Source organism: Poecile atricapillus, chromosome W, assembly GCF_030490865.1.
Source record: "Poecile atricapillus isolate bPoeAtr1 chromosome W, bPoeAtr1.hap1, whole genome shotgun sequence".
Lineage (NCBI taxonomy): Eukaryota > Metazoa > Chordata > Aves > Passeriformes > Paridae > Poecile > Poecile atricapillus.
In genome coordinates, this window is record NC_081288.1 from 28043274 (window position 1) to 28068858 (window position 25585).

The 25585-nt window shown below is 43.4% G+C and overlaps 1 protein-coding gene across 1 annotated transcript in view; it reads left to right on the plus strand.

Annotated features, from left to right (window-relative positions):
• The window catches only part of LOC131591603 (meiosis inhibitor protein 1-like), a 37878-nt gene that overhangs the window by 1340 nt on the left and 10953 nt on the right, over nt 1-25585 (plus strand). Inside the window, exons 3-22 of the mRNA XM_058862449.1 lie at nt 1508-1558; nt 3402-3475; nt 4252-4357; nt 4904-5107; nt 6279-6409; nt 6916-7030; nt 7823-7939; nt 8456-8555; nt 11019-11153; nt 11696-11810; nt 13348-13466; nt 14512-14653; nt 16013-16124; nt 16780-16840; nt 18072-18166; nt 18844-19018; nt 19129-19276; nt 19838-20110; nt 23086-23251; nt 25284-25388. Coding sequence (XP_058718432.1) covers nt 1508-1558; nt 3402-3475; nt 4252-4357; nt 4904-5107; nt 6279-6409; nt 6916-7030; nt 7823-7939; nt 8456-8555; nt 11019-11153; nt 11696-11810; nt 13348-13466; nt 14512-14653; nt 16013-16124; nt 16780-16840; nt 18072-18166; nt 18844-19018; nt 19129-19276; nt 19838-20110; nt 23086-23251; nt 25284-25388 — 2544 coding nt within the window. The remainder of the gene's footprint in view (nt 1-1507; nt 1559-3401; nt 3476-4251; nt 4358-4903; nt 5108-6278; nt 6410-6915; nt 7031-7822; nt 7940-8455; nt 8556-11018; nt 11154-11695; nt 11811-13347; nt 13467-14511; nt 14654-16012; nt 16125-16779; nt 16841-18071; nt 18167-18843; nt 19019-19128; nt 19277-19837; nt 20111-23085; nt 23252-25283; nt 25389-25585) is intronic.

A 25585-nucleotide genomic window follows, 5' to 3' on the forward strand; every position in this document is an offset into this window, starting at 1 on the left:
TTCTTTGGGGAAAAGTAACCTACAAGACCCTCTCCCTGCTTTGACACACTGAATAGTTCAAACAGTTGATTGCACATAAATTGTGTTGTTTTGGAAGCAGCTTTGTTAGAAACAGAACTTTATGCAGTTTTCATTATTTTAATTACACGATTTTTTTTAATAGTCTCTGCACACATAATCCTTCAGAGTAGTGGAAAGAGTGGTGGTTGTGGGCAATTCAACCATAAACTGTATGGCCCTAACACAAAATACCCCAGAAGACAGGGATGCTGTGCTTGCATTTCAATGCTCTTGTCTGCTTTAATAATTCTCTGAGAAGAGAGTTCTCTTTATGACTGGGTGGTTTGAGGACAGCTTTGGGTTTTACTGTACTTGGTGTAATTTTTAGAGCAGTTGGAATCCCAGTCTAAGCTTGGGGCTACAAACAATGGCATGTTCGTTTTCAATAGAGCTTGGATGAACCAAGGATCACTTGGTGCAAGAGTGTAAGAGGAACCCCCCCAAAAGCCTGAGCAGTGCTGTAGAGGAAGTATTAATAGTGAATTCAGGAAAATACATTTGGAGAGAGAATATTGGAATAAGCACAGGCAGAAGAAAGAGAGACATAGTGTGGAGTGTTACGTATGAGGCGGTATATTTCAGCGAAGTCTGAATTTCATGCAGCTAATATTGTAACGTTCAATAATGCTGTATACAAATCTTTTCTAGAGTTACTAAGGATTGGGCAAATGAGGCAGGAAATAAGTAATTTCTTCACCTGTCATACCATTACTTTAGTTGATCAAAATTCTGAGACATCATGGAGCCTTCAGAGGGGAGGTAGCTTGACAGGATGTACTGAAGCAAGTGATTTAGTGTGGCAGAAGTGGGACTCTGAACCATATGCCTGATGCTATAGGTTGGAAGGGGCTGGGAGGTAGTAGAGTCAGACAGTGGTTTATTTTAATATATCAAATTTTATTGTAAAATTAACTTGTGAAGTGATGCCTTCAGGTTCAATTTAATGTTGAAATAGTTTCTGGATGATTTAAACCTGGTGTTCAGATTTGGTTTCAGAATTTTCAGTACTGTGGAGGGAGAAGACTGTTCATAGTAACTGGTAAGAATAGAGGACATAAAGGACAAAACTCACAGCTGGGCTTTGACTTCTGTCGTTTTGGGGTTGTTTCAGATGTATAATACTGGATACACACAGTGAGATGTGGTGGTGGCAGCAGTTACGTACTCCCTGACATAGGTGGAGCCATTGACTTCAACTAAAGCACATAAAAAATTTGCAAGAGAACCGAGCATCTCATGCCCCTCTGTCCTGCTTATGGAGGCACCTTTTGTGATACTCCTGGAGAGTATCCACCCTCATCTATCAAAATCAGGCTGGTGTCATGTGAAGCAGGGAAAACAAAACAGTTCTGAAAAAAAATTCAGCTCTTTTTAACAAGAAGGAATTACAGCACAGGTGATCACAAGCAGGAATGAGTTCCATGACCTATTGTGGTTTATCTTGTAGGGATGTTGCATTCTGTGGAAGACAGCAGTGCCCTGAACCTATTAGTTGAAGGTGAGAGACAAATGCCACATCTCAATTACTGGCAGTTTGTGAAGGGGAGAATCTGTCTTGTCTGATACCTATAGTGAGATGCTCAGCTTCAACACAGTTTCAGTTTCATCTATATCCATGCAACAAAAATGAGTGGTCTGCCCCAATATTGGAGGCCAGGGGAGTGTGTGCATGTTTAAATATTTAACATTTCTCTCACAGGTTCTGTGTGTGTCATGAATTTAGTATCAGATGGGTAACAGTGCCTCAACTTTGGCATCTTTGGACCTGACCAAATTGTCAAAGCAAATGGAAATCAATGGTATCTACTGCTTTTTCTTCAGGAGTAGAGGGTATTTGTGATTTAGCTGTACAGGCTGCAGATTCCTCTTTGTGAGCAGTCCCTCATTTGAAAACTGAAGGAAATATCTGCAGGGCTGACAAAGGAATCTCTGCAGTCCAGTTAATCCTGGGCACCTCTGCTGAGTCTAGAAATATCAGCAGTGCAGTGATGCATTTCATGTCCAGCCATGAAGGGTAAAAGGAGCTATGACAAACTTCTTACAGAGGGATTTTAGTTTTCAGACACTTGCTTAAAATGGGGTTGAAAAGTGGAGAAGTCTTTCTGTCATGTTACCAGTCTGTTGAGAGATGGATGCTCTCTAACAGAGCAATTTTAAATTAGTGTTGCCTAAGTATTGAAAGTTTTTTAAGTTTCTGAGAGTTTGGGGCAAGAAAGGGCTATTAAACCATCAATAAATCTCTCAGACATGCTTCTGCTGAGATGCGTAACTCTGTAGCTTAAGCAGGTCTAGTACTGCCTTGGATGTACCAAGAAATGGTGAACCCAAAAATCCTTGGTATTTCTTATTAGAATACTTTCCTGGGATACGAATCAAAAGTGTAGGTTTTCCAAATGAGTCATGCCATGACAGGAAGCTACATCCAAGACATCCTTATCAAATCCTGCATAAAAATGTGTGCAGTGTCTCAGTAAAGGGGCTATTGCCAAAATTTTATCTGCTGAACATTCAGGTGCCAGTTCTAAAAGTACTGGAAGAGGAACTTTGCTTCCTGCAGCTGGCTTGCTGGTATATGTGTAGAGGCACAGGCAGCCTGCCAGCATCAGGCAACTCCCTTGTGATTTTATTTGGGAAACCCCAGGTGATGTGTTGCCACTGCCTGGCAAACATAATTTCTTGCTGATTCCTCTTAGTAGTACAGAGTTAACAGAGTTCTTAAGGTTTCAATGAACCAATAATAACAGCACTTATTGGGGCTGAGGAGGTGAACAGCACCACTCTGGTGCCTGGCACCTTGCTTTCTGGTAAGGTGTATGGGATAACTGCAATGGGGTGAAATGGCTGATAGACTTCACTTACTTTAGGGACAGTAGCAGCTGAAGGAGGAGCTCTGAGTGTGAATCTAAGGATCCTCAGCAGTTTCAGTTCTGATATCTTCTATGGAAGGATGCATTTTTAAAGGCCAGTTTTCATACAGTAGGAAGCCTGGTCTATTCAATTACCATAATTCTTTATGCTTTTAAGCTAGGCTTTTCCCCCCTTTCTTTCCTGATTCCTTATGTTTACTTGCTGTCCTGAGGCTCAGTTTGTTGCTTGCAGCTCATTTCCATGCATGGTTTGTAGTGCAGCTCAAGCAGGACTCCTAGAATGATGCCTCAGAGAGCTTGAGCTGGGCTATCAGAAGTAATAGTACTGGGAATGCTGCTGTAACCCTGCTCTCTCAGCACGTCTGTGCTCATTTCATTTCTAAGCTCTTTGCTCACTGGTCTGCTAAAGCCCTGTGGAAGATGGATTGAGAGGGCTCTTGTGTGTGTATTACTGATCCTGTTCTTTCTGCCTAGTTCTGGTGCGGCTTCTTGTGGAGCTGAAGTCAGAACAGTACTTATGCTGCATTTTGGATGAAAGTCAGAAGGAGGTCAGTGAATATGAGTTCTCTTCCCCTTCCTTCCAGTCTTTCAGAGGTTGAGGAATGAGTGGCCCTGCAAGACTGGGATGTAGCAGTGGGATCACAGAATCATGGAATGGTTTGGGTTGGAAGTGACCTGAAAAATCATCTTGTTACAACCTTCCTGGCATGGGCGGGGACACCTTCAGTAGACCAGGATGCTCAAAACCCCATCCAACCTGACCTTGCATGTCCTAATGCCAGTTTCCCAACTGTGGTGTTGTCAGTGTTAATATCTACTGTGGAGTTTTTATATTGTTCTCTTGATGCCTTTCAGCCATAGGGCTTCATGATACTCTTATGAAGCTGTGTGATTTCCTCACATACTTCTTTTCCTACTTTACTGTTTCAGTTATGTGAGGAGCTTTCCCAGGCTGTGCCATGGGCTCTTACTCTCTTCATTCCTAAGTTTATGATGGTCCCACAGGGTACAAAAAAAGGGAAGTAGCAAAAGTGGTGAGAAATTAATCTGGTTCATCTGCCCATGTAAGAGGTAGAGGGGAGAAAGAGGAAAAAGAACAACACACAAGCAATTCCTTGAATTCATTTAAAGACATTTTGGAGGCTTAGTGTGGTATTCAGGGTTTTCCTGTGGTTTATCCTAAGTGGTGAAGAGGATCTGTCTTTGGTAAAGATCCTGTTCTGGAAAATTATGCATCACTAGGAACTTGCTGGTTTGGGTGCACTTCTGCCTTTGGACTGTGTCCTCATCAGTGAAACATTTTCCTTTTCTGTCTCCTCTACAGCTGTGCAAAGCAACTACCATGAGAAGCAGCCTGCCCACATTTTCTCTCTTGGGCAAGCTGGCAGATGCCATCCCAGGCTTTGCTGATATGCTGGTGGGAAAGCACAGTGAGTAGTATGTCATGTCCCACTGGAGGCTGGTATTCACAGCCCCAGTACACACACATGCATGCACTCCCCTGTCCCGCAGACGAGTTCATGAAGGTCACACAAGAAGCCTGTCCAGAAGTCAGAATGGCATTCAGGCATCCTGGGATACAGGTCAGAACCTTCATAGCAGGCTTGTTATTGTGCTTTTTTGACAGACAAAAGCAGCCTCTGTAAACTGAGGTTGTGGGTCTGCCTCACAGGCAACATACTTTTAGGTTTTTTTCCCTTGATCCAGTGCTTGGGGGGTCTGGTGAACAAGCTGAACTGTTTGTGGAGGGAGCTGGGATGATGGATCTTCACATAGTGAACAGTGAGCTCTGCTAGCTGTTTATTACCTTACCTCTGCTCAGAGGGACAGATGGTGATGAGCACATCACCTAATTGTGGCATTCATTAACCTGAGTACACCAGTCTGTCCAGTAGGCTTTTGCAAGTTTTCAAGGGAAATAGGTTAGTGCTTTTAAAATGTCAGTGAATGTTTGCTCTTCCTGTTCCTCATACTAGATAATTTAGTGGATCATCTGCTGATGGGCTTGATGTACCCAAATGAAGGTATAAAGGCTGCTGTCTGCTACTTGTATGGCAAGCTGTACTCCTCTCCTGTTGGCACAGAACGGCTCTCAGGACACTTTGAAGAAAGGCTGTGTGGTGTCTTCTTGAATACCCTGGGGTGTGCACAGACAAAGGAGCTGCAGGTTAATTGTTTGGGTAAGACATTGCTGAGAGAAACTGCAAGGTGCAAAGGAAGGCTTAGAATGAGAAAGAAATCCTTGGCTGGTTTAGATGCTCTAATGTGGATCATTCCGTAGAGGATCTTTATGCTGCTAGTCCAAAGCTGTCAATCCTTGATGTAGCAATGGAGTGGCCCAGCCCTGCTGCTGAGTACCCCCAGGTCCCCATGTTCCCTGATGCCTCACATTTGCCCAGCACTGACTAATCTTCAGTCTCTTCAGAGTTTGTGCTATGGCTTGAGCATCCCTCAAAGTGTCTGAATGCAAATACTGTGCACAGGCAGGTGGGTTTTGTAGAGCAGTGGGATGGAGTCTAAAAAATACGGTCTTTAGATGTGGGACATCATGTTAATTAGATATAGACTAATGTGGAACTTTTTTTCAGTTATCCTTCCAACTGCATGCTTCAGCTGTTGCTGGGGAGCAGAATTTTCAGCCTTTCTGACATCACTTGTTTGTAAACCATCCAGGGAATTAATTTTCCCAGAAGGAGGCAAGCAGGAACTGGATTGCTCCTCAGCTTATCTACTCAGCTACTAGAAATAGATTCTGATTCCTTTGAAAGTAGAATTCTGTAGCTCAGATGATACCCTGTGAATTTTACTGATATGTACTGATGATTTTCATCAATACCTGTAGCAGTGATCTATACTGGGCGTTTTTTGGAGTGTGGGTATCCTTTAGGTCGGCACAGCTGTTTCTGTAAGAGCCTGTGAAAACAGAAGGGGAAAATAAAGGCCTGTTCTCTAGGAAGTGTTCTAGGGAAAATGTCTTATTGTTGGGGTCATTGGCTGCTTGGAGAAGAACACAGGTCAAGAGCTCTCCCAAGAAACAGTTTAAGGTGTGGTTACTAACAGAAGATAACACAAGTAGAGGGCTCCTGAGATGCACCTGTGACTCTGAGAAGGATCAGAGAGCAGATCAGAGCAGCAAAAAGTATCAGCAACAAGGGGTTGCAAGACATGGGGGTCATGGCAGTATCTGGGGACAAAGTGAGAAATGAGAAGAAGCTCCCTAAACTGGAGGTGAGGCCCTCCAGGACAGGGAAGGAAGTTGTCAACAAATCTTAGTCTGTAAATACTCATGTGTTAATATAATCCTCACTGTGCTGCTAAGTATGGTGCTCATTCTTGCTCCTCCTTTTACAGGTTTGCTAAAGGAGCTGCTGAAATCTGATCATTTTGTATCTATTCTTATGAATAATTCAAAGACAGAGGAGGAGACTGAGAACCCTGACTTTTTAGAAGGGGAAAATCCACTGCCACTTGTTCTCAAAAAGGTGATTGCTGAAGTGAATTGTTGGTACATGTAAAAAATTTGCTGGCCTGTAATGTACCTTTATCTAAGGCACTGTATATATAAAAAAGCAGAGTGTTATGTTACCAACACCAGCAATAGAGGCTGCACTGAGAAATGGGGATACCTCTGTTGATCACCTTCTTGTTCATTCCTGCATCCTGGAATGGGGAAAATTTTACTCCTGGCCTTAGCTGATTTTACTCACTTACGCTTCAGGTCTAATACAGCACATGCAGCACCAGCATGACTAAGCCTGGGGGCAGAACTATTCTTACTCATGATCTATTCTGTTGTGGTTCTCATGTGCTTTTTCAAGTCTCTTTGGTTCAGTGTTTTATCTCGCCTTAGCAAGTTTAATCTGTGAAATAAATGCCAAAAGAGAGATCTTAATTTATGTTTTAAGTTTTAAAAAGTAGAACAAACTGTTTGCTACTCATAGCTGCATAGCTGACTTCCTTTCTCCTTTTGACTTTTGCTTCCCAACAGCTCTTGTTGACCAGAGATGAGATGTTACAGGCAGCGAGTTCTCACTGTATGGCTTCAGTGCTGGTTCACTCTCCTAGCAGATATGCTTCTGCTTTTATCCATGCAGATGTCCCAGGTGAACAAATGCAGTAGCATCTCATTGTTCATTCCCCGGTATCGAAGCTGCTCCTGGCTGTTGGGCTTAGGAATAAGGCTGGCTCCATGAAATCCCCTGGTGGCATAATGTGGTGGTCATTTTATACCAGGTGATTTTAGGAGTTGAAGGGGAGAGTATGTTTTCAATGGAAAGTTTAGAAGCAGGTGTCACCAGGCAGAATGGAGTTTCCACAGAGAGAATTTGGCCAAGTCCTTGAGGTCAAGGTCCTTCTTGCAGGAACTTAGATACAAGCCTAAGCAAACCGGGGTTCTGTCTCATTCCACTAAATATTGTAAATTTGCTCAGATTTTGGTCTAGGATTTAGCTTTAGAATGAGGCTATGTGAGATGGTTTATTATTTCTCTTTAATCCCAAAAGACAGAAATACTTTCATGATACAAATTCTTTGGGAGATGTAAAAGTCATGACGAAAAAAGGTCACTGCATCTGTGGTAAAGCTTTCTTTTTTGGCTTTTCGTTTGTGCCAAGGGCTAGATCCACAATTCAGCTTCTTCTACTGAGTTTGTGCTGGGAAGATGCCTGCCCATGGGTCTCTGCTCTCCAGTCACCTCTTTTTGAAGACTAGCATACCCCGAGCATCTACTTTATTCTCCATTCCTGTCATTTCATAGTACAGCCGTTCTCCCTGTGGCTGTTGCTGTGTTTCCTCGTTTCCTCCTCCTTCCTCTGTTCTGTTCTAGGAGCAGCTGTGCCATGCTGTGAGCAGCCTACCTCTTACCAGAGTGACCTTATTTGTGTGTGTGTTTGCAGAGTTTCTCTTCGAGTGTCTCTTGTGCAAAAGTGAATTCCTAATCTGGTCAGTGTACTGCTGCCTGCTCCTCCTGACTGAAGAACGCCTTTTCTTCTCCAAGTGTCACACCGTCTATGGTGAGTCATCAACCTTTCTGACAAAGTGACTGCAGTAATTCTTGTGCCTCTAGCTGAATTCCAGTGCTTTACACACAATCACAATTTCCAGTCAGGATGGATAAAGGACCGAAAATAAGTACCTATCAGACATGTTTGTGATGTCCAGTGTAGCTTGAATTTATAGTGTCATTGTCCTAATGAGTTTCTGATGATCATTAATTCATTATAATAACCAGTTACCATGATTAACACTCTCTGAATTACTGTTAATTTTTTTCTGTGGATATGCCAAGAGTAGATTTGGGAAGAATGGTTAAATTCCTTCTGTTCTTTGGGACTTATCTGCAGCGGTGAAGGTTGAGGCATGTTATGAGGGAGCTGAGTGAACACTCAACAGTTTTGGACAATTGTTTCTGTCAGTTACTCAGAAGAATAATTGTTCAAATCTTTCTTCCTTTTAAAAATTAATTTTGCTTCCATTCTGGAATCTGGAATATTAAAAGCCTCTCTGTGACTTCTCTTGAACACGTACAGGCATTGAATCTCTGGTGAGGAGTCTCCAGGGTGTCCTGCTGCTGAACAATGTGGAGTTGCACAAGCAAGGGCTCCTGCTCTTCACTGAAATACTGAAACGGTAAGGGAGTACCCTGTCAGGCTTGCACAGGCAGAGTTTGGTACCCCAAAATGGAGACTGCGGTTTTTGCTTATTAAGATTTTTTTCCAAGACTGGATGTCTACATACAAGAGTTTTTGTGTTTAGAAGATGGTGCTGAACAATCTCATCTCTTTTGTTCTTGCAAAGAATGGCCTGACGGTTGTTTCTGAACCTCACAGCTTGTCCTGGCTGTGCCTGCATCCACCACTATATCTTCCTCTTCTTGCTTCCTTGTCAGTCGAGGAGGTGAAATCTCTTTTCAGCTGTAGACAGAGCAGGAGAGAAGGCCAGGAAGGTCTGGGCATATGTGAGCAGGCCAACTTCTGCTAAGTGTGCCTCTATGACAAAACAAAGCATGCAAATTCCATGGCCTCTGGTCTTCTATCATCATCTGAGCTAAATTCAAACTGCAAAAACAAATTCCAGGCTGAAATATTAATGTCTTCTGTCACTTTTTTCCTCTTGTTTTCTGCTAAGAAATAATATACACTGGCTTGTTTTTCTTCAGTGCTTCCTGTTCTTGCCTCTATGATCTTGTTCCTATCCTGTCATGCTAGTGACAGAGTCTTGTTTTTGCCACTTGGATCCCCCAGGAGAGCCCTTGAGCAGAATTTTGGAAATGTCATAGTCAATTTTGTAGCAAGTGGCAGGGTAAAAAGGAGAAGAAAAAGCAACAGTGCTAGAACAGTGTGGTGATGCCAGTGTGGGATCTGTCAAAAAGAGAAACCAGGATGTGGGGAACACTAATTACAGCATTTATGCTTGTAAAACAAAGAGAACACTCTGTGCAGTTACTCTAATTTTCTCGCACACCCATTGTGTTTCTCTGAGCTTTGCCTTAGAAATCACGTTTTATTTAAAATTATCTCAGAGTGGGGAAAGGGATTTTGTGCTGGAACCTCTCATCTTGTTTTTAGCTTGCAGCTGGATTCTTTTGTGTAAGTGAGCCACACATTCTGGTGAGGTCCATACTGGATGTACTGCTCCCCTTGGCAGTATGTCAGGAATGTTGGGTAGTTCTCCCTAGAGTGACCCTTGTCTCTCCCAGCATAATCAAAGTGGCAGGTGCAGTGGCAGGTCCAAAGATGAGAGGTTGCAGGAAGCTGCAAGAGTGCTGCCCTTCACACTTTCCCCCCAGGCCCCAAAGATATTGCAATGCGCCATATTGAAAGTGGGTTTGTGCATCTTGAATGAGTCAGCAATACTCCTCCATCCCTTCCTCCCTGCATGAGTCAGTGAAGACTTTTTTCTTCCTGATGTGTTTTACTTCAGAAGGGTACTGATTAAAGAAAGGAAATACAGAAGATTAATAGAATTACCCAGTGTAAGTAGAAGCAACTTGGAAGTTCAGTGCATCACTTGTGGCTTGGCTCCTGATGCCTGAGTTCCACAAGTCCTTTTCTTTGCCATGCCCACCTCACAGCTTTTTCTCACAGCAGAATGTGAGGTGGCTGCAAAGCTGGGTTCCATCCCACTGAGTGACTAAAAAGAGTGGTTCTTCCTCTGTTCCCTTTTTGCCATGTAACTGGGCTACTAGTGTAATTTCTACTGAAGTTCACTTTGCTTTCCCATTTGTGCATGACAGCATGTGCTCCTGGCTTGCTTCAGTCAGGCACGACTGTGAAAATTGAATAACAGGGAATACTTTCGGCTCCCAAATCTGGCTCCTGTCATGCTGTGCTGCTTTTCTTGCTTCACTTTGGAAGCACCCTCTGGCAGGTTGTTAGTGCCTAGGTAGCATGTAGCTACCTATCTTCCCCCTGTCCTCCCAGCTGTACCTGACTTGCCAGGAGCCAAATGAGCATGGTCTGCCATTTACACAGCTCTGTCCAATAATGGGATTAATAGCCTGTTGTCCCTTCATACTCTTGTATGCTCAAAGGTGTTGGGCCACAGATGACCAAAGTTCTCACTGTCGAGAAGGATTGTCAAAACAGTTGGATTGTGTTAATTTTCCTTATTACTTTTCAAGTTTATGAAGGTTCCTGTCCTGGCAGCATCTGGCATTAGGAGTACGGTGAGAGAAGCTATTCTCATGGCATTATCTATTCTAGGATGGTGATGTTTGCTTGTTTGCTTAAAAATATAAGTTTCTAGATGAACTCACAAATGCCAGAGCAGATGGCCTGAACATAAAGTCCTAGGCACGGAGATCACTATATCTTGCAAAGCTTGTTTTTCTTGTGCTTTTCATGTCAGTGTTCTGGAGTAGTTATGCAGTTATCCAGGCTGTAGGTGTTTTAGCATGCTAGTGCTTCAGCCCGGCTGAAATTTCCTCTTTATAGCAAAGCCTCTACCTGCTCAAGTCTGAGAGTACCTCCTTGAGAGCAACGTGGTTGCAATCTCATGGCTGAGCTATCCATTTGCTCAAATTAGGGAAGGGCACTACAGTTACCTGAGTCTGACAACATTCTCCTTGCTTACTTTGTTTCCTCTTCACAGGCAACCAGTGGAAATCAAATTATTCACAAACCGAGGTGTATGTATAGAAGCCATTGATGTTCTGATGGAGACAGTGAACTGCCCAGCGCTGGAGGTGGCGGTGGAGGCTGTGAAAGCTGTGGCAGCTTTCCTGAGGTAGGCAAGAATGTATTTGCAGACTTTTCTTCAGATACATCTGTTGATACCATCTTGGGCTTTGCAGTTCCCCTGTGGCTGTGTGGGTGAACGTGCTCTGCAGTGGGACTTGTGGCTGAGGCAGGCGTGGGTACAGCAGAGCCAGCTTCCCACCCACCTCAGGAAAGCTGCCAGAGCAATGAAGCTGTGGCAGGCAGCAAGTCATTGCAGCAAGGACCTAGTGTTCCAGGCAGGCTTGTACAGCAGCTGCTGTGGCTTTGTCAGTCTGTACCCCATACAGATTGATAAGAATTATAAACATAAGACTCTGGACAGTCATGGGCTTCCTGACTGTGGTGGGAGCAGACAGAGTACTGGGGGTGTGTTTGGGCTCGTGTGGGTGAAAGCGCTGTTCAGATATTGTGACCTTACTATTCTCTGCTGGAAAGAACTGGCAATGGCATATTTCCATCAGAAGAGCAGTTATTTCTGATGGTGTTGCCTTCCTAGTGGAATGTTCCCAGCAGGGACTGTGCATCTTGTCTTTCTCTTACCCTGTTAAGGAAGGACCATCTGAGCTCCCCTCCAGTCCCATATGAAGAGCTGCAGAAGCTTCTGGAGGCAGTGCTAAAGCGATGTGCTGACCTTTCCCCACCACAGAGTACTAAGAGGCATGCAGTAAGTCAAAAATTGCTTTTTGGTAGGACTGAGCAGGACAGGGATGATCTTCCTAGGACACTGTGTGGATATTTTATATATGTTCCACCCCCTTACTTATATCCTCCATGGCTGTTTGGTTCTCCACTATTTCTTTTGATCCTCTTGTCTTGAGATGGTTCTAGACTTTGAAGCAGATGAGGATGGATCCTGGTGAATGTTACCTTTCTAAATCGATTTAAGTTCTGTGGGGCACCACTTGAGCATGCTATTCTCTTTATGTGTCCAGTACGCCAAAGTAATTTGAACTTCCCCTTCTTCCAGCCCCCACCTTGTAGGCTTGTGATCAAATCTGTTTTTTCAGCAATGAACATTTCTTGTTCTACATTTAGATCAAGAGTGTCACCATATATGCACTGTGATCCTTCAGCAAGGGAGTTGTTAGCCACTATTTGAACTATAAGTCCTTCCCTATTCCTGGCATCCACAGTTAGTGTGATGTGCTGCTGGGACCTCTGCACTTCTGAGAAGAGCCCCACGTGCAGATGGCTAATGAAAAGACAAGGGCTGAGCCTTCTTGCTGTAGGCTTAGAGCCATGTAGGTTTAGATTGCATGCCAGTAGTGACAAGAACACCTCAATGCTCAAAGAAGTAGCAGAACTCCAAATTCTTGATGAACTATTTTTAGACCCAAGTTCTGTGGTACCAGGTATTGGCCCTCTTTGCCGGAAGAAGGCAGAAGTGCTTTCTGTCCCATAGGCAGATGTTGACCAGTCAGTTTGCACACACACAGAGCTAGGTGTCCCTTTCAGAATTAGGAGCTTCACAGGAAGGAAATTAGACAGACAGTGAGGATATCCAGGCTATGTTTAAAGGGAGAAAAGGGGAAATGATGATACCTCTGCCAAGGTATCTCAGCATGAAATGGAGATGGAGTTCTGAACTGCCAGGAACCAGTGTCTAGCTGTGTCCTCCTCTGGTATTATGGAGAAGACCACCACAACAGGTTAAGGCTTAAAGGCAGATTTTGAGTTCCAAGTTGTTCCCAATTTGGGCAGATGATTAACTCTGATGCTTCAGTTGGCTTCAGGCTTAAGTTAGTGGGATGCTGTGTGGGAACAAGAATTAGTATATGGATAGCTGCTTAAAACTCTGAGCCAAAGTAGAAGAGCTTCTAAGATTTCATTGCTAAGCAAGGAGAAGAATTATCCTGCATTGTCTCAAGAGTATTTGGAAGAAAGAAAATAAAAAAATTAGAAGTTTTCTCAGAAGGATTTAAAGCTCCATTAGGTGAAATGCTTAAAACTCAGATTAGGTCAAAATACAAACTCTAAAGACAGGGAAGAGCAGAGTTAGTAGCTCCATAACTCTGTCCTCCCTAGGAAGATCATACAAGCTGTTTAGCTCTGCCCTCTTGGGGAAAGCACAGTAGTGAAAAAATTGTGTGAAGGAGCCAAGTGAAATCTGTTGTTTCTCCTGTTGCTGCTAGTGTCAGAGGAGAAAGCTATTTTTTTCTGAAAGTGGACATAAGATTTTAAAGACGTCTCTCCTTTAACAGGGCGATCTCCTATTCTCAGTGTCTCAGAGTCACCCGGCAAACAGAAATCTTGGTAGAGTTCCTCAGAGACATGGTCAGTTCTTACTCAATACCCTGGAAAGTTTCAGAAATGCTTGCAGGTGAGGACAAGTCAGGAAGGTGTGTGGGTGGGTGGTATGTGTCTATGTCTGTCCATTCTTCTGTCTTTGTGACTATGTTCTTCCACCCAACCCCACCATAGAAATATCACAGGTGAGAGTTCAGTGCATGGCACTGGTCAGTGAAACTACAGAGTGAGGGGTATGTATTAATAGTGATAATTTTGTGATACCTGGATATGTCTCCCATGAAATTTGCCTGGGACCTATCCATTCTTTTAATGTTTTTGGGCTTTGAGGGCCTACTTGAAAATTCATCAAAACTGATGATAATATAAGAACTATTGGAAGGTGTGAAACCAGATTCCTGTGCTATGTGGTTTCACTGCCAGAGGGGATTAACCATGTAACAAATGTGTATCTGCTCCAGGTGCTGGCCTTGGATTTGCTCATGTCTGACCTCTTACTGAAAATGGGTTTATAGGCACCAACTTTACCTCTTTCGCTGGATCAGAGCACCATTTGGCACCCTTAGCTGCACAGCATACAGTGGTAGATGAGTTTGTGTATGAATTAGGATGAATCAGGATCAGTTTTTAGGGTAGTCTGGCCAAATTAGTTTTTGCATTGCATCACTTGGATTGGCTGAGATAATTCAGTCAAAAGCAGACATGCCTTTCTGCACTGACCCAGAGTCTTGGGATGTTATTAGAGGGCACTCAGGTTCTGTCATGGATTTTATATCAGCTAAATGGTCCCTTGGCTGATTTTCTCAAGGTTTCCTGTGTTGTGCATCAGGCACTCTGGTATGGCTGAAAACCAGTCTTGCCACACCCGAGCTTCTCACAGCAGATGCTTTCTTCACAGAAACTAAGTCTTCCTTTCCCAATGTGTACTGTCGTGCAACCTTGATAACTTTTAATAGCTTCACTCAAGAGGTAACTGAGTGTGATTGCCAAATTCCTGTTTCCAACCCATCAAGTGTTTGAATTACGGTGAAATTGAGAATAAAATGTAGTATCTGCTTACTTCCTTTACAGAGTAAGGAGGTTTCCTCTTTCCTTTGTTATCCACTGTGTGTTTGTAGGTTAGCAGTGGAATTCCAGGGTGACTTCATGGCCCAGGAGAATGCTTTCACTGCCCCCAACTCTGAGAGCAAAGACACACTAAGCAACTTCTCTGAGTTCCTGTTGAGGATTTGTGACAGTCTCTGCATCCCTATGGTCATGGTAGGATTTCTTTTGAACTTGGTCTGTTCCATGGATACCTGGAAAGGTTCTTTCAAGCACCAAGAGTGGGTTGCACAAATGTTTTTTTTTTCTTGGGAAGAGGTCATGTCAAGTAAACTGAGAACAACTGTGGCATTTGCCACTTTTCCACAGCCAAATATGGAACTATATAGTTCATGCAAAACTGTAAGGTTCATTCTTCTGCTCTCAGAGGGTGCAGAAATTCATAAAGTTTCCATGTAGATGTCAGTGTCTTTCGTCAGACTGTGTAATCCCATAGCCTACCTACCATGCTGTAGGATCCATTGCAGCTCCAGATGTGTCAGAAAACTGCTGTTTCCCCTTGTGCCACTTTTTCAAAACTTGCCTGTGTCCCAGAGAGCAGCTGTGGTTTGCACCTGCAATTTAATTTCTGTGCTTTTTCCCAGAAGGTGCTGATGAGGCTGCCCAGTCTGCACAGCAAGGACAGAATTAAGCATTGTGCCTCAGTAAGGCCTGTGACATGATTTAAAAAGTAGCTGTGAAGACTCATGAGGGCTTTAGTGCTCCATACAGGCCTGTCCCTAAGATACTTCAAGCAGAATTGTCAAAAAACTGGGACTTTTGTTGTGGTTCCTAATGTTTAGTGAAGTTTGCTTGTGCTTTGTGACAGGTACAGGTGTATGAATTCTTGCAGTTGTTAGGAGCTTGGAGATGTTCTGGTCGGTGTTTTCTTAACCAATCTCTTGGTAGGCAGCTGCAGTGACACTGCTGTTCTCCTCCCTGACAGGAGGGTGCAGTGCATGTCCAGTTTGGCAAAGCTGGAGTCAGCATGCTCTTTCTTGCTCATTGAACTTGGGTAAAAATTAATGGACTGTGAGCAAATCGTCCTGTGACCTTCAACAAGAATTAGTTGAGTTCTAAACAGTTCAGGGCTGGACTCTGTAGAGAGCTCAAATGCCTGTGTTTGCCACTGCTCAGTGAAATGCTGAGCAGAGGTGTTAAGTGTTGCTGAAGTGAGCTGCACTTAAACATATGTCCTACGTTGTATAGGAGAATTAGCCATCTGACCTGTAAGAGCAGTAACTTCCAGGGCAGCGTGGGCAGTAATATCAGTCACTGTGCATTAACTGCTGGAATCCAGAAGAAGTTCCTTGTCTGGTGTGATGTCTTGCAGAGTTACCAGCACAGCTCATAGTGCTGGCAGAGGAGAGTGCTCTGTGAGCCTGCTATGCTGCCAGGCATTTTGGTAAAAGAACTGCCACTCTATTTGTTTGGATTTAGAAACCTGACTTTCTGGGCAGGCAGGAGGCTGGAAGAAAGCTGCTGCCTTCAGTGTTAATAGCATCTTGTGCACCTGATCTATTGGTCTTTCCACAGAGCTATCTGGAAAAGGCTGTCAGCCCATCAGTGACGGAGGTTTTCATCTCAACACTCAGTACCCTCTTTACAGTGGTGCCAAGCATGCGGAATAAGTTCTCCAAGAAGCTGGGTATGAGGGTATTGTGGGATCATGTTCTCTGTGCTCCTAACTGGTGGGACTTGCTGCTACTGCATATAATTGAGGCAACGAGCCTAACATTGAGACTTTATGTGGAGGATTCTATTACATGTATATATGAGTAAGAATAGAGTGCATAGTCATGTTCAGCAGGATGGAAAAATTATTTGGTCTAGCTCTGATGATGGGACAGGTTTTATTTTGGATAAGAATGTTGTGTCAGCTTTATCCTTCCCTCTGGAATAATTCAGAATTGAACTGACTGTTCCTGTAGACAGGGATTATGCTGGAATTGTTGGTGGGATTTTACTATGTAGAAATCCTAGCTTAGTCTATGTATGCCTTATTTTTCACACATCAGAGAGGTGATGTAGACAATTCCTCAGTTCTAAACATGTGAAACTGGCAAATATTCACTTCTCCTCCTGAGGAAACAAATGAACCTCAGATACTTCCATCAGACCCAAACCTGGAGTAGTTTACTTTATGAGATGCAGCCTAATATATGTGTTCTTACTGAGGTGGCCTGCCCTCTTCACCAGGCTTGTATGGAGATGTGTGGGGGTGGTTATGGGATCTGCCTAGTCTTTTTCTTATCATACATGTTCTGTGCTCCTTTGGCATTTCTGTCTTGCTCTCTGTCTAGCATCCTCATCCTTCATCCGACTGACACTGGAGGTGAAGGCCAGATTTTGCTCTGTACAGAGGTATTGTGACATGTGCATTGTAAGTGAGCCAAAAATTTCCAGATGGGAAAGTAGATCATGCCTTATCTAATACACCTGATTAGGCAAGATGAGAGGCTGAAAGACTCAAGAATGGTTGTATCTTACTGAAAAATGTAAATGGCTACTGACAATGGAAGAGCTTGATGTGAGAGAAGGGAGAAGCAGTTGGGTGGGGGGCGGATGGATATACACAGCATTGTGAGAATTCTGTGCTCTGTCGTGAGTTACACAGAGATAAAGAAGCCTGACTTTGGAGTAGTCAGCTCAGTGGGTGTTCTGAAGAGAAGTACCAGTAGCATCAGTTCCATCTGAGCTCTGGCTTCCTAGGCATATACTACCACTGTTGTTTTTCCTCATGGTGTGATAGTGTATTAGAAATGGGGGAGAGGAGGATGGCTTCAGTAGCAGGCATTGCAAAGGATCTCCTGTAGTAGAGGCTATGATTTCTAGGTTGAAGAGTGTTTGAGGAGACTCTCTGTGAGTCTGTAGAGATGTTTTACCTCCTCTTTCCTGTGACTGTACCTCATAAAAAAAGTAAACAAAACACACAGCACTCCTAGTCCAGTTTGCTAATATGGAACTTCAAATGGGGGCATTTGTACCTGTGAATGGTGTGTGGTGGGAGTGATCTCAGTTTCTGAATAGAGCACTGTGCTTTGCCAAGGATGGTGTGTTAAAGATGTCTGGTTATGTCCTGTTCTGCAAGGAAATGGTTGGAGAGAGAGAAATACCTGGAAATAGCTGTTCTCACCCTTTTACTTAATATTTTTGCATTCCTCAATGTTCATCCCTGGCAATGTCATTGCTAAAAAATCTAAGTGTTGTTTGCCAGTGGAATCATGTATTGTGAGCTACCCTTAAATACCTCCCATTCTCTGCAGCGTCAGGGATCCTATCCTTATAGGACTCCCTGTGTAGACAAGGTGTGATGGTTGTGAGAGTACTCCACTGTACTCACATTGGCCCAAGGTATGAACATGTTCATTGTTGTCACTGCACACGCCCACCGCATCTGTGAGCTGACAGTCCATTGGGAACTCACCATTTTCCTGGAAGCCTAGGTTGGCTCCTGGAGTCTTCTTGTGATGGGGCAGGTGCTTGCATGTGATCATTCAGTAAAATGAAGTTCTGGCAGACAGTGTGTGATAGCAGAAGTAGGAAAAGGATCTTTCTAGTCTTCTTTACTGTCTTTTTCTGCTCTTCTTCACAGTAATCCTGTCCTGAATCACACCTGTTCCAGCTTCCTCTGCAGTTTATGCCTGAACCTTTACGCAGCCACAGAGAAGAGGAGAACTTCTCAAGAGGGCAAGTTTGGGGAAAGAGAAAGGTTGCTTCATTTAGTTTGAGGCCATGCCACCCTGTTGTTAGGCAACAGGTGAAAAAAAAAATAGAAAAGGATAAAGGAGAAGGAAAAGTAGGACACACATAGCTTGACTGAGAGATTTTATTTCCCCAGCTTGTTTTTAAGCTGGTCCAACAAGGACCAGCACAGAAAACACTGCCTTTTGAAGAGTTTGGAACCCTACCTGAAATAAGGCATTTCATCTGCCTATGGTTTTGTTTACATGGGGGCATTTATTATCACAGATGTGCATGCTTAATTGAAAAAAATTACTTGCCACATAGTCACTCACATCTGCAGATAAAGGTAGTTTTTTTCCCCTCTGGAATACTCTATAAATCTTTCCTGTAGATACTGTAACTTTCCATAATAAGTAAGTCCCAAACAAATGAGATTAAAGTTTCTACATCAGAAAAGACACTTTTCCTATTAGCAGTCGCTGGTCATAGAGGCAACATCAGCAAAGGGCTTGGAATCTCAAACAGAAATGTCTTTTCATCCTTGAAGCCAGCTCTGTTGAAACAGGTCTCACACCACTATTGATGCCAAATCATAGAGGTGTGCTTGGTGTATGCAGACTGTGGAGTTGTTCCACAGACAATGCTCATCATTTCCTGCTTGCTTATATTTTTATTTCTAGAGCAAGAGATGTCTGAGCTCCTGCAGAAGGGTCTGCCTCAGTTAAACTTCACCATTGCTGAAAGCCTTCTCTTCCTGTCTGAAGCCCCTGAGCCTTTCTTTTTGGATCAGTCTCTTTGCAGCCATCAGCACTGTTTCATACTGCTCTTATACTTTGCCTACACCTTCGGAGACAGGTGAGCCAAGAGTATACAAAGCAAGTGGGTTTGTGGCCATAACATACCATGTATTGGTGAGTAAAGCATATCTGTTGTTACTGTTTCCACTCCAATCTCCTTCATTGCAGGTTTGTTCCAGAGGCAGAATTATTTCTAGCTGTAAGAAATTTTCTCCTCTCAGCACAGGACCATGGAGACTGTCCCCCTCCACACATACTCAGAGCTGCACTTTACCTCCTTGCTGTCTGTCAGGACAAAGGCAAAGCCCTGGATGTGGTAAAAGAAGATTTCATGCCTACCTCTTGGAACCTTTTTGTTGAAACTAAGGTTTCTCCCCACTCACATCAACCTTCTTGTGGAAAGTATTTTGGCATAGGTGGTGAGCAGTGAATGAGTGAAGACTGCGCAGTGCATCTACACTCTGGAAAGTTAACTATGCAAATCCACAGGGGAATATAGATTTGACAGAATAAACTTGTGTATGTGTGGGAAGTGTAATTGCGTTGGATAGGCTGTGAATTCACATACAGAATATAATAAATTTCATAGCTTTGGTCTCTCAAACGCATCTCCAGCCTCTGCAGCAGGCTTTCTAGTGTTCCCATATGGCTTTTTGCTGCTGCACAGCTTTGAGCTCTGTATAAAGCCTACAAGTTTCTTAGCCTTTGTGATGCAAATGGGGTTCATAAAATGATGTTTAACTGATGTATTTGATTGTCTGCTGAAAAGGCAGTGTGACTGTTCCTCACAGTAAAGTCTCATCACTTCAGATGTTTTATAATTCAGTATTAGTGATTTTTTTTTTCTCTGTCCCACTTCCCCTTTCCCTCTTACTAGAGGTCTTTGTCTACCATAAGAAGGATCCTAGATAATCTTCCAGATCTGAGCCTGGTCTATGTCCATTGTCCTCTCCTGCTGAAATTCTTCCTAAGCTACTCTGAACTTATGGGGAAATTTGGACACCAAATCCTCCAACTCTGGTTTTCCTGGGAAGACTGCAAGCACTCTGAGGCTGAAGAAGGTGATTTTGGCACGTCTGATCAGCTGAACAGCGCTAACCCATTGCTTCCCATACTGAAGAGCAATTCCAGCATTTTGCTTATTTTACTGGTATGTGACTTTCACAAGGACAGGCTGCTATCCTGGCCCTGATTTTAGGGGCTTTTTGGTTCTTAAACTTTTAGTGATGTCATGAAGCCAAGGATTTTGATAGAAGGGGGCATGTGTGTATACACAGACTTCCACCTGCCAGGGAAGCCTTATGTGGAAAATGGGACTGTGTATGTGTTTTATCTCTTTCTGTGTCATCCATCTACTGTGTCAGGAAGGGATCCTCTGAGAGTTAGCTGGAGAGGGATATGAAGGGTGCTGCTGATGTATGCCATGAAAAACCCCATTCCTTCCTCTATTCAGATACACATCTAGGTACTTGAGATTCTTCAGTGCCAGTCTTTGAAGAAGCTGTTTTGCAGATTTAGGAGCAATGCTTTGTTACTGATAGATTGGAAGGGTATGATGAACAAGAACTTTGAAAAAGCAGTGTGCAGAGAACAGGTCTTTCACACAGCTTTCTGTTTGTTTGAGATTTTCATTTTGTCTGGTTTTAACTGGAGACTCTTGTCAGAGAATTTTGAAGTACCCTTGAATTTTCATGTTGTGCAAATAACATGTTTTATTGCTCTTAAAAGATAAAATAAAAGTCTTGTGGCAGGGAAAATTAATCAGTGCAGGAGAGAAAGGGGCCTTGAAGCAGCAGGCTAGTGTGCTTGCCTTTAGCTGGTGTAATGAGCTCTGTAATGTTATCACGACACAATCCGTGTCCTGATGGCTGCTTAGAGGCCTTTTCTCACTTCCACTGCTCTCACCTTCCTGTCACCTGTCGCCTCTCCCCATCATCTGCTTCTTGTCCCATGACTGTTGAGCCAGTCACATAGTAAGTATTTGCTAACTTTGCCACAGAAGAACATGAGATTTGCCTGTAAGGGTAAAAGCTAAGAGCTGTGATATTTCTTCTCCAATCCATTAGAGAAATTAAAACTAACTATCATTGAAAAGGCAAACCCATATCAACAGATGGTAAAGAAATAAGAGGAAGCAAGGCTTGACTCTGAGTGGGAATCCATTGGGCATTACAGAACGTGTTTGTTCTGATCTAAGAGGCTATGGAGTAAATTTGAATATCTGAGGTTACTGAAATGACTGACAGGAGTGCTCTCATGTAGGGCAGCTCTTTCACAGTTGGGATGTCATTGCAGAGTAGGCAACAACATCCAGGTGCTTGATACCATTGCAGAGCATTAGGAAAAGTGATCAGTGAGTTTACATATCAGGAAAAATTAAGGAGGTGAAGTGTCCCATGAGACTTGTCCACTCTGTTGCCTTTGCTAGTAGTTCTGGAACCTATCACTCCATACACTGAAGAAGGTCTGTCAATAAGCAAAACATAAACAGCATCTCCCTTCCCTGAATGGTACAAAATTCCTGGTTCCCTTTTCTGTCTTGCCATATGCTCTTGCAGAAGTAAATTCATTTAGTACTGTTCCAGTCTTTAAAGTGAGTTGTAATAAATCACAGGCTTTGACAATTCACCTTTCAGTTGTGGAAGAGCATAATCAATCTGAATTTAGGTGGACTAATAAAACAGTGCACTATGGAAAGATAAATATACTGTCAGATGTAAAGAAAATTATGAGATGAATAACCTAAGCCTCAGAGTGCACTAGTGGAGTGGAAAGGCCTCTGCATGGTACAGTGAAACAAAAATGAATGTCCTTCCAAGGATGACTTATTTGCTTTCTGCTTTAATTGTCTGGATTAGATATAACAGATGGTTAGTGACTTCATCTGATACCTTGAGCTTCTGGGTAGGAAGGAACCTATTAACACAATGGTACATTTGCCAGGACCAGGAAGGCTGTGGCCACTGGTTCATGTCATTTTGTGCTGTGTGTGTTCATCTGGGGATGAATGTAGTCATGATGACACACTGTCTCACTTGTCTTCTCCATGCTCCAGGTCTGAGGTGCTCTCTCAGAGAACAGAGACATTAGTTTACGTTCATGAATGTCATATGGAGCAGATCTATGTCAGCAGAGATGATTGTGCAGACATCTCCCTGCCCTTTATTCATGAAGGTCTCTGGTAGAGGCAGAAATTTGCTTCAGAACTAGACAGCTTTTTCTGGCACAGACAGCCTGTTCTTACCTTATTTGCTTTCCTTGGGTACGGGGTTCCACAGCCATTTCCTCTGCATCATCGAAGTCTGGATGAATTACTGCTGTGTGATAGGGTGAGGCAGTTGAGAGAGGCAGCAAGTTGTCCAGGCAGACTGTAGGCTCAGTTGCTGTACAGTTTCCTGTTTACCTCTTCAACTCTACCATTTGCAATGCAGTAGTCCTGGTCAGTACTACCAGGCTTTTTCTGTCTGATATTTATACAGCTGCCTCTGTACATGCTGTGCAAGTGAATTTAATGTTACACACCTCAACATGAAGACTATGGCCAAATTAAGGCTACTGGCTGTGGGATTCAGCCCAGAGACTCCAGACAGAGCCCTGTAGTCAAGAGGCAAGCTTGTGAGCTGTGTACACGACTCTTCCCTTTCCTGTGCTTGATTGCTTACCCAGCTTACATATGTTTTATGCAGATTAGTTATGTTACTACTGCACATATGAAGCTGCCAGCCTTTTGAAAGTTAGGAACTATGGACTGACTCATAAGCTTGATTTTAGGCAAGCATCTTTAATATGCAAGCTGATTTTTCAAAACAACAAGGAAAGCAGAGGTACCAGAGATTCTGTTCTCTTGTTTAGGTCTCACTTGTCTAAAACTGTGACCTTAAACATATGTTACCCTTGCACTTACAGAGCCAAATCATTCTTTAAGTGGGATATTACTCAGAGGTGCCTAATAGACATGAGTCCTTCTGCTTTATTCAGTTCTCTATTTAATCAGGACATACTTAATCTGAATGGTGCTTTATTAGGCTGTTTCCCAAGGCACGAGATTAGCATAATGGTATTAAATAGTGGTGACTTCTGCCTAATCCGAGTAGAAGGGTAATGTGTGTGTTTCTTCCTTTGCAGGACCTGGTCTGCTCAGGCTCTGTGGAAGTGGCTTGGAAGGTGTTGATTACTCTAAGGACCTTCCTGGAAAGAAATGAGGATGTCCTTGTCTGTGACCTCCTTCGGAGCCGTTTTTTACAGATTCTGCAGCAGCTGCTGGTAGAGAGTAGCTCAGCCACCCTACAAGGTGACCCCAATTCTGTGACTTGGTCTTGCTGTATGATCAACTAGCGGCAGGGACACAGTCTGGGATAAAGTGGTTTTGAACTGCTGAGTAGCTTTAGTACTTACCTGCACGAAGAAATTTATGAACTATACTTAGTTAAATATATCTTAATTTAGTTTCCTTTTTCAGAGAGTCATTTTGAAGTGAGAGCCTTCTTTCTAATTCATGTTGTTCTGGCTTCAAAACGTGATTGTTAAACCAAAGCAAGGTTTTTGTATGCTGTTGTCAGTGTTCAAATGGAGAGCTGTGCTGGTAAGTCTTCCTGCTTGAATAGGGGCCCAACTGGTGGCTGAAAGACATCTTCCTTTTTGCTTCTTTGTGCAAAACAGGTAGGTATGCCTGAGTATACACAGTTCCCAGGACACAGAGACCAGGAGCAAAGATTGAATCATTCATGATATTGATCCCCAAACAGGGCCTGTGTTATCACCAGATCTTATAACTGTTAAGTCTCTCAAAGGGAGCGAGGCTGTAACTGGGGGAAATCCCTGTTTTCTTTACTGGCCCTGTCTCTGATGTTGGAACTGGTGTCCCACTGTAAAAAGTGCTGTGCAAAGCAGTCTGTGAGCTTGAACTGAAAGAGGGAGCAGTGTTAGAATGTCCTTGGCTCCTTTAGGATGGGGACTTAGCACAACTTCTACTTGTTTCTGAGGGGGCCACTAATGCTTTTAACAGCTTTGCTCTGTTTCAAGTGTTTTGTTGTGCAGCAGTTGGGATGGAGACAAGAAGAAGGAAAGTGTTTTTGCCTTACCTCCAGCAAAATCAGTAGACTGGAGGAGGGGCATTTAAAGCAGGAGCATGGTAGACCATGAGACTACAAGATCTTCTAGGTCTGATCTTGTCTGGAATTGTGCACATTTGAACTTGTCATGTCCCTCTGTCACTGATCTATGGATTCTGAGAGCTGGAGGGAGGCAAAGTATCCAGTTCCTATGGTGGGAATCAGACCTATTCCTCCAAACAACTGGTGATGGAGGTAGGACACTGAGCTAGGGGAGCTTTTGCAAGATTTGAGCCCTTCTGCTTCTACTAAAATGTGTGGCTCTTTTTCATATTGCATCTTGAACTTGTTAACTGACATCCTGGCAGCCCATCCAGAAAGTCAAACACCAGATGTACTCTGGAGACAGACTTCCTTGTCTCCCAGCACACAGGCAGTCCTCTGTGAGGCCTGAGATAGTTAAGTCCAGGGGATCTGCATCCCTATTCAAACAGTAGCCTGCTTTTAGACAAGAAAGAGGCCCAACAGTGGGACTCCATCAGGAATATGTTAACATTAAAGACACCCATAAGTGTTTGTTCCTCAAAACAGAAAACTCATGAGCCTTTGTGAAAACTGAAGGTGATAGCTGCTTTCTGTAGGTATGGCTTTATACAATACAGAATCTTTACCTGTTTACAGCACTGCAAAAAAAGTGAATAGTAGGGATCGCCCTAGGGGTTGGTGGTCTAAGTAGCCCCATTTTCCTTACACACAGGCTTGCTGTGTGAAATTCTCACTTCTGTCTCTGCTCTGCCCTGTGGGATGGGATGGACAGCATCTTTCCAGTCTCACAAGATGGAGGAGAATAATGCTGTCCATCTGGGCTGCTATCAAAAGTGTGACAGTGATGGTCAAGTGGGCAGGAAGAGAGCAGTCTAGAAAGGGCTAATGACTTCTAGCTTATTAGCAGTATCAAAGTGTGAGGAACATGCTCCCTACATGGCTCATGATGGGTGTAAATGACCCCAGCTTCTTTTTCCCCCCTTCTTTAGTTGCTCCTAAAATGATGTGGGTAGGATTCAAGTGTAACTCGGGCCAAACCAGAGTGGCAGAAAGGGGACCTAATACAGAAGAGGCTGTAGAGATGAGAGTAAAGTTGTGGCTCTGTGTGTGTGTGTGTGTGTGTGTGTGTCCTTATTCCAGAGCCAGAAAATTAACAGTTCCTGGCACGCTTTAAGGTACAACAGTTTGGAGTTCACTCACAAGCTAAGCTGTCTGTGCCCTTCTTAGCTAACAGGAACCTGCCTGTTTTGCTGAGCCTTCTTTTCCTGGTGCAGCTGCGGAGCAAGGGCATAAGGGAGCTGGACAGCACAGACTTCAAGCTGCTTCACCAGGGTGAGTATGTGCATCCATCTTCTCCCAGAAAAGTGTTTGTTAATTGTTCCATAAGATGATTGGAGGCTTGCTCTTTGTCATTTGAGAGAAGATTGACCTTGCATTATAATAATGGTTGCTTTGAGATAATTTCATAGCCATCATAAAGAGTTGTGGTAACTAATTCAGTTAACAAAACCCAGGTTCTCTTCCTCTTG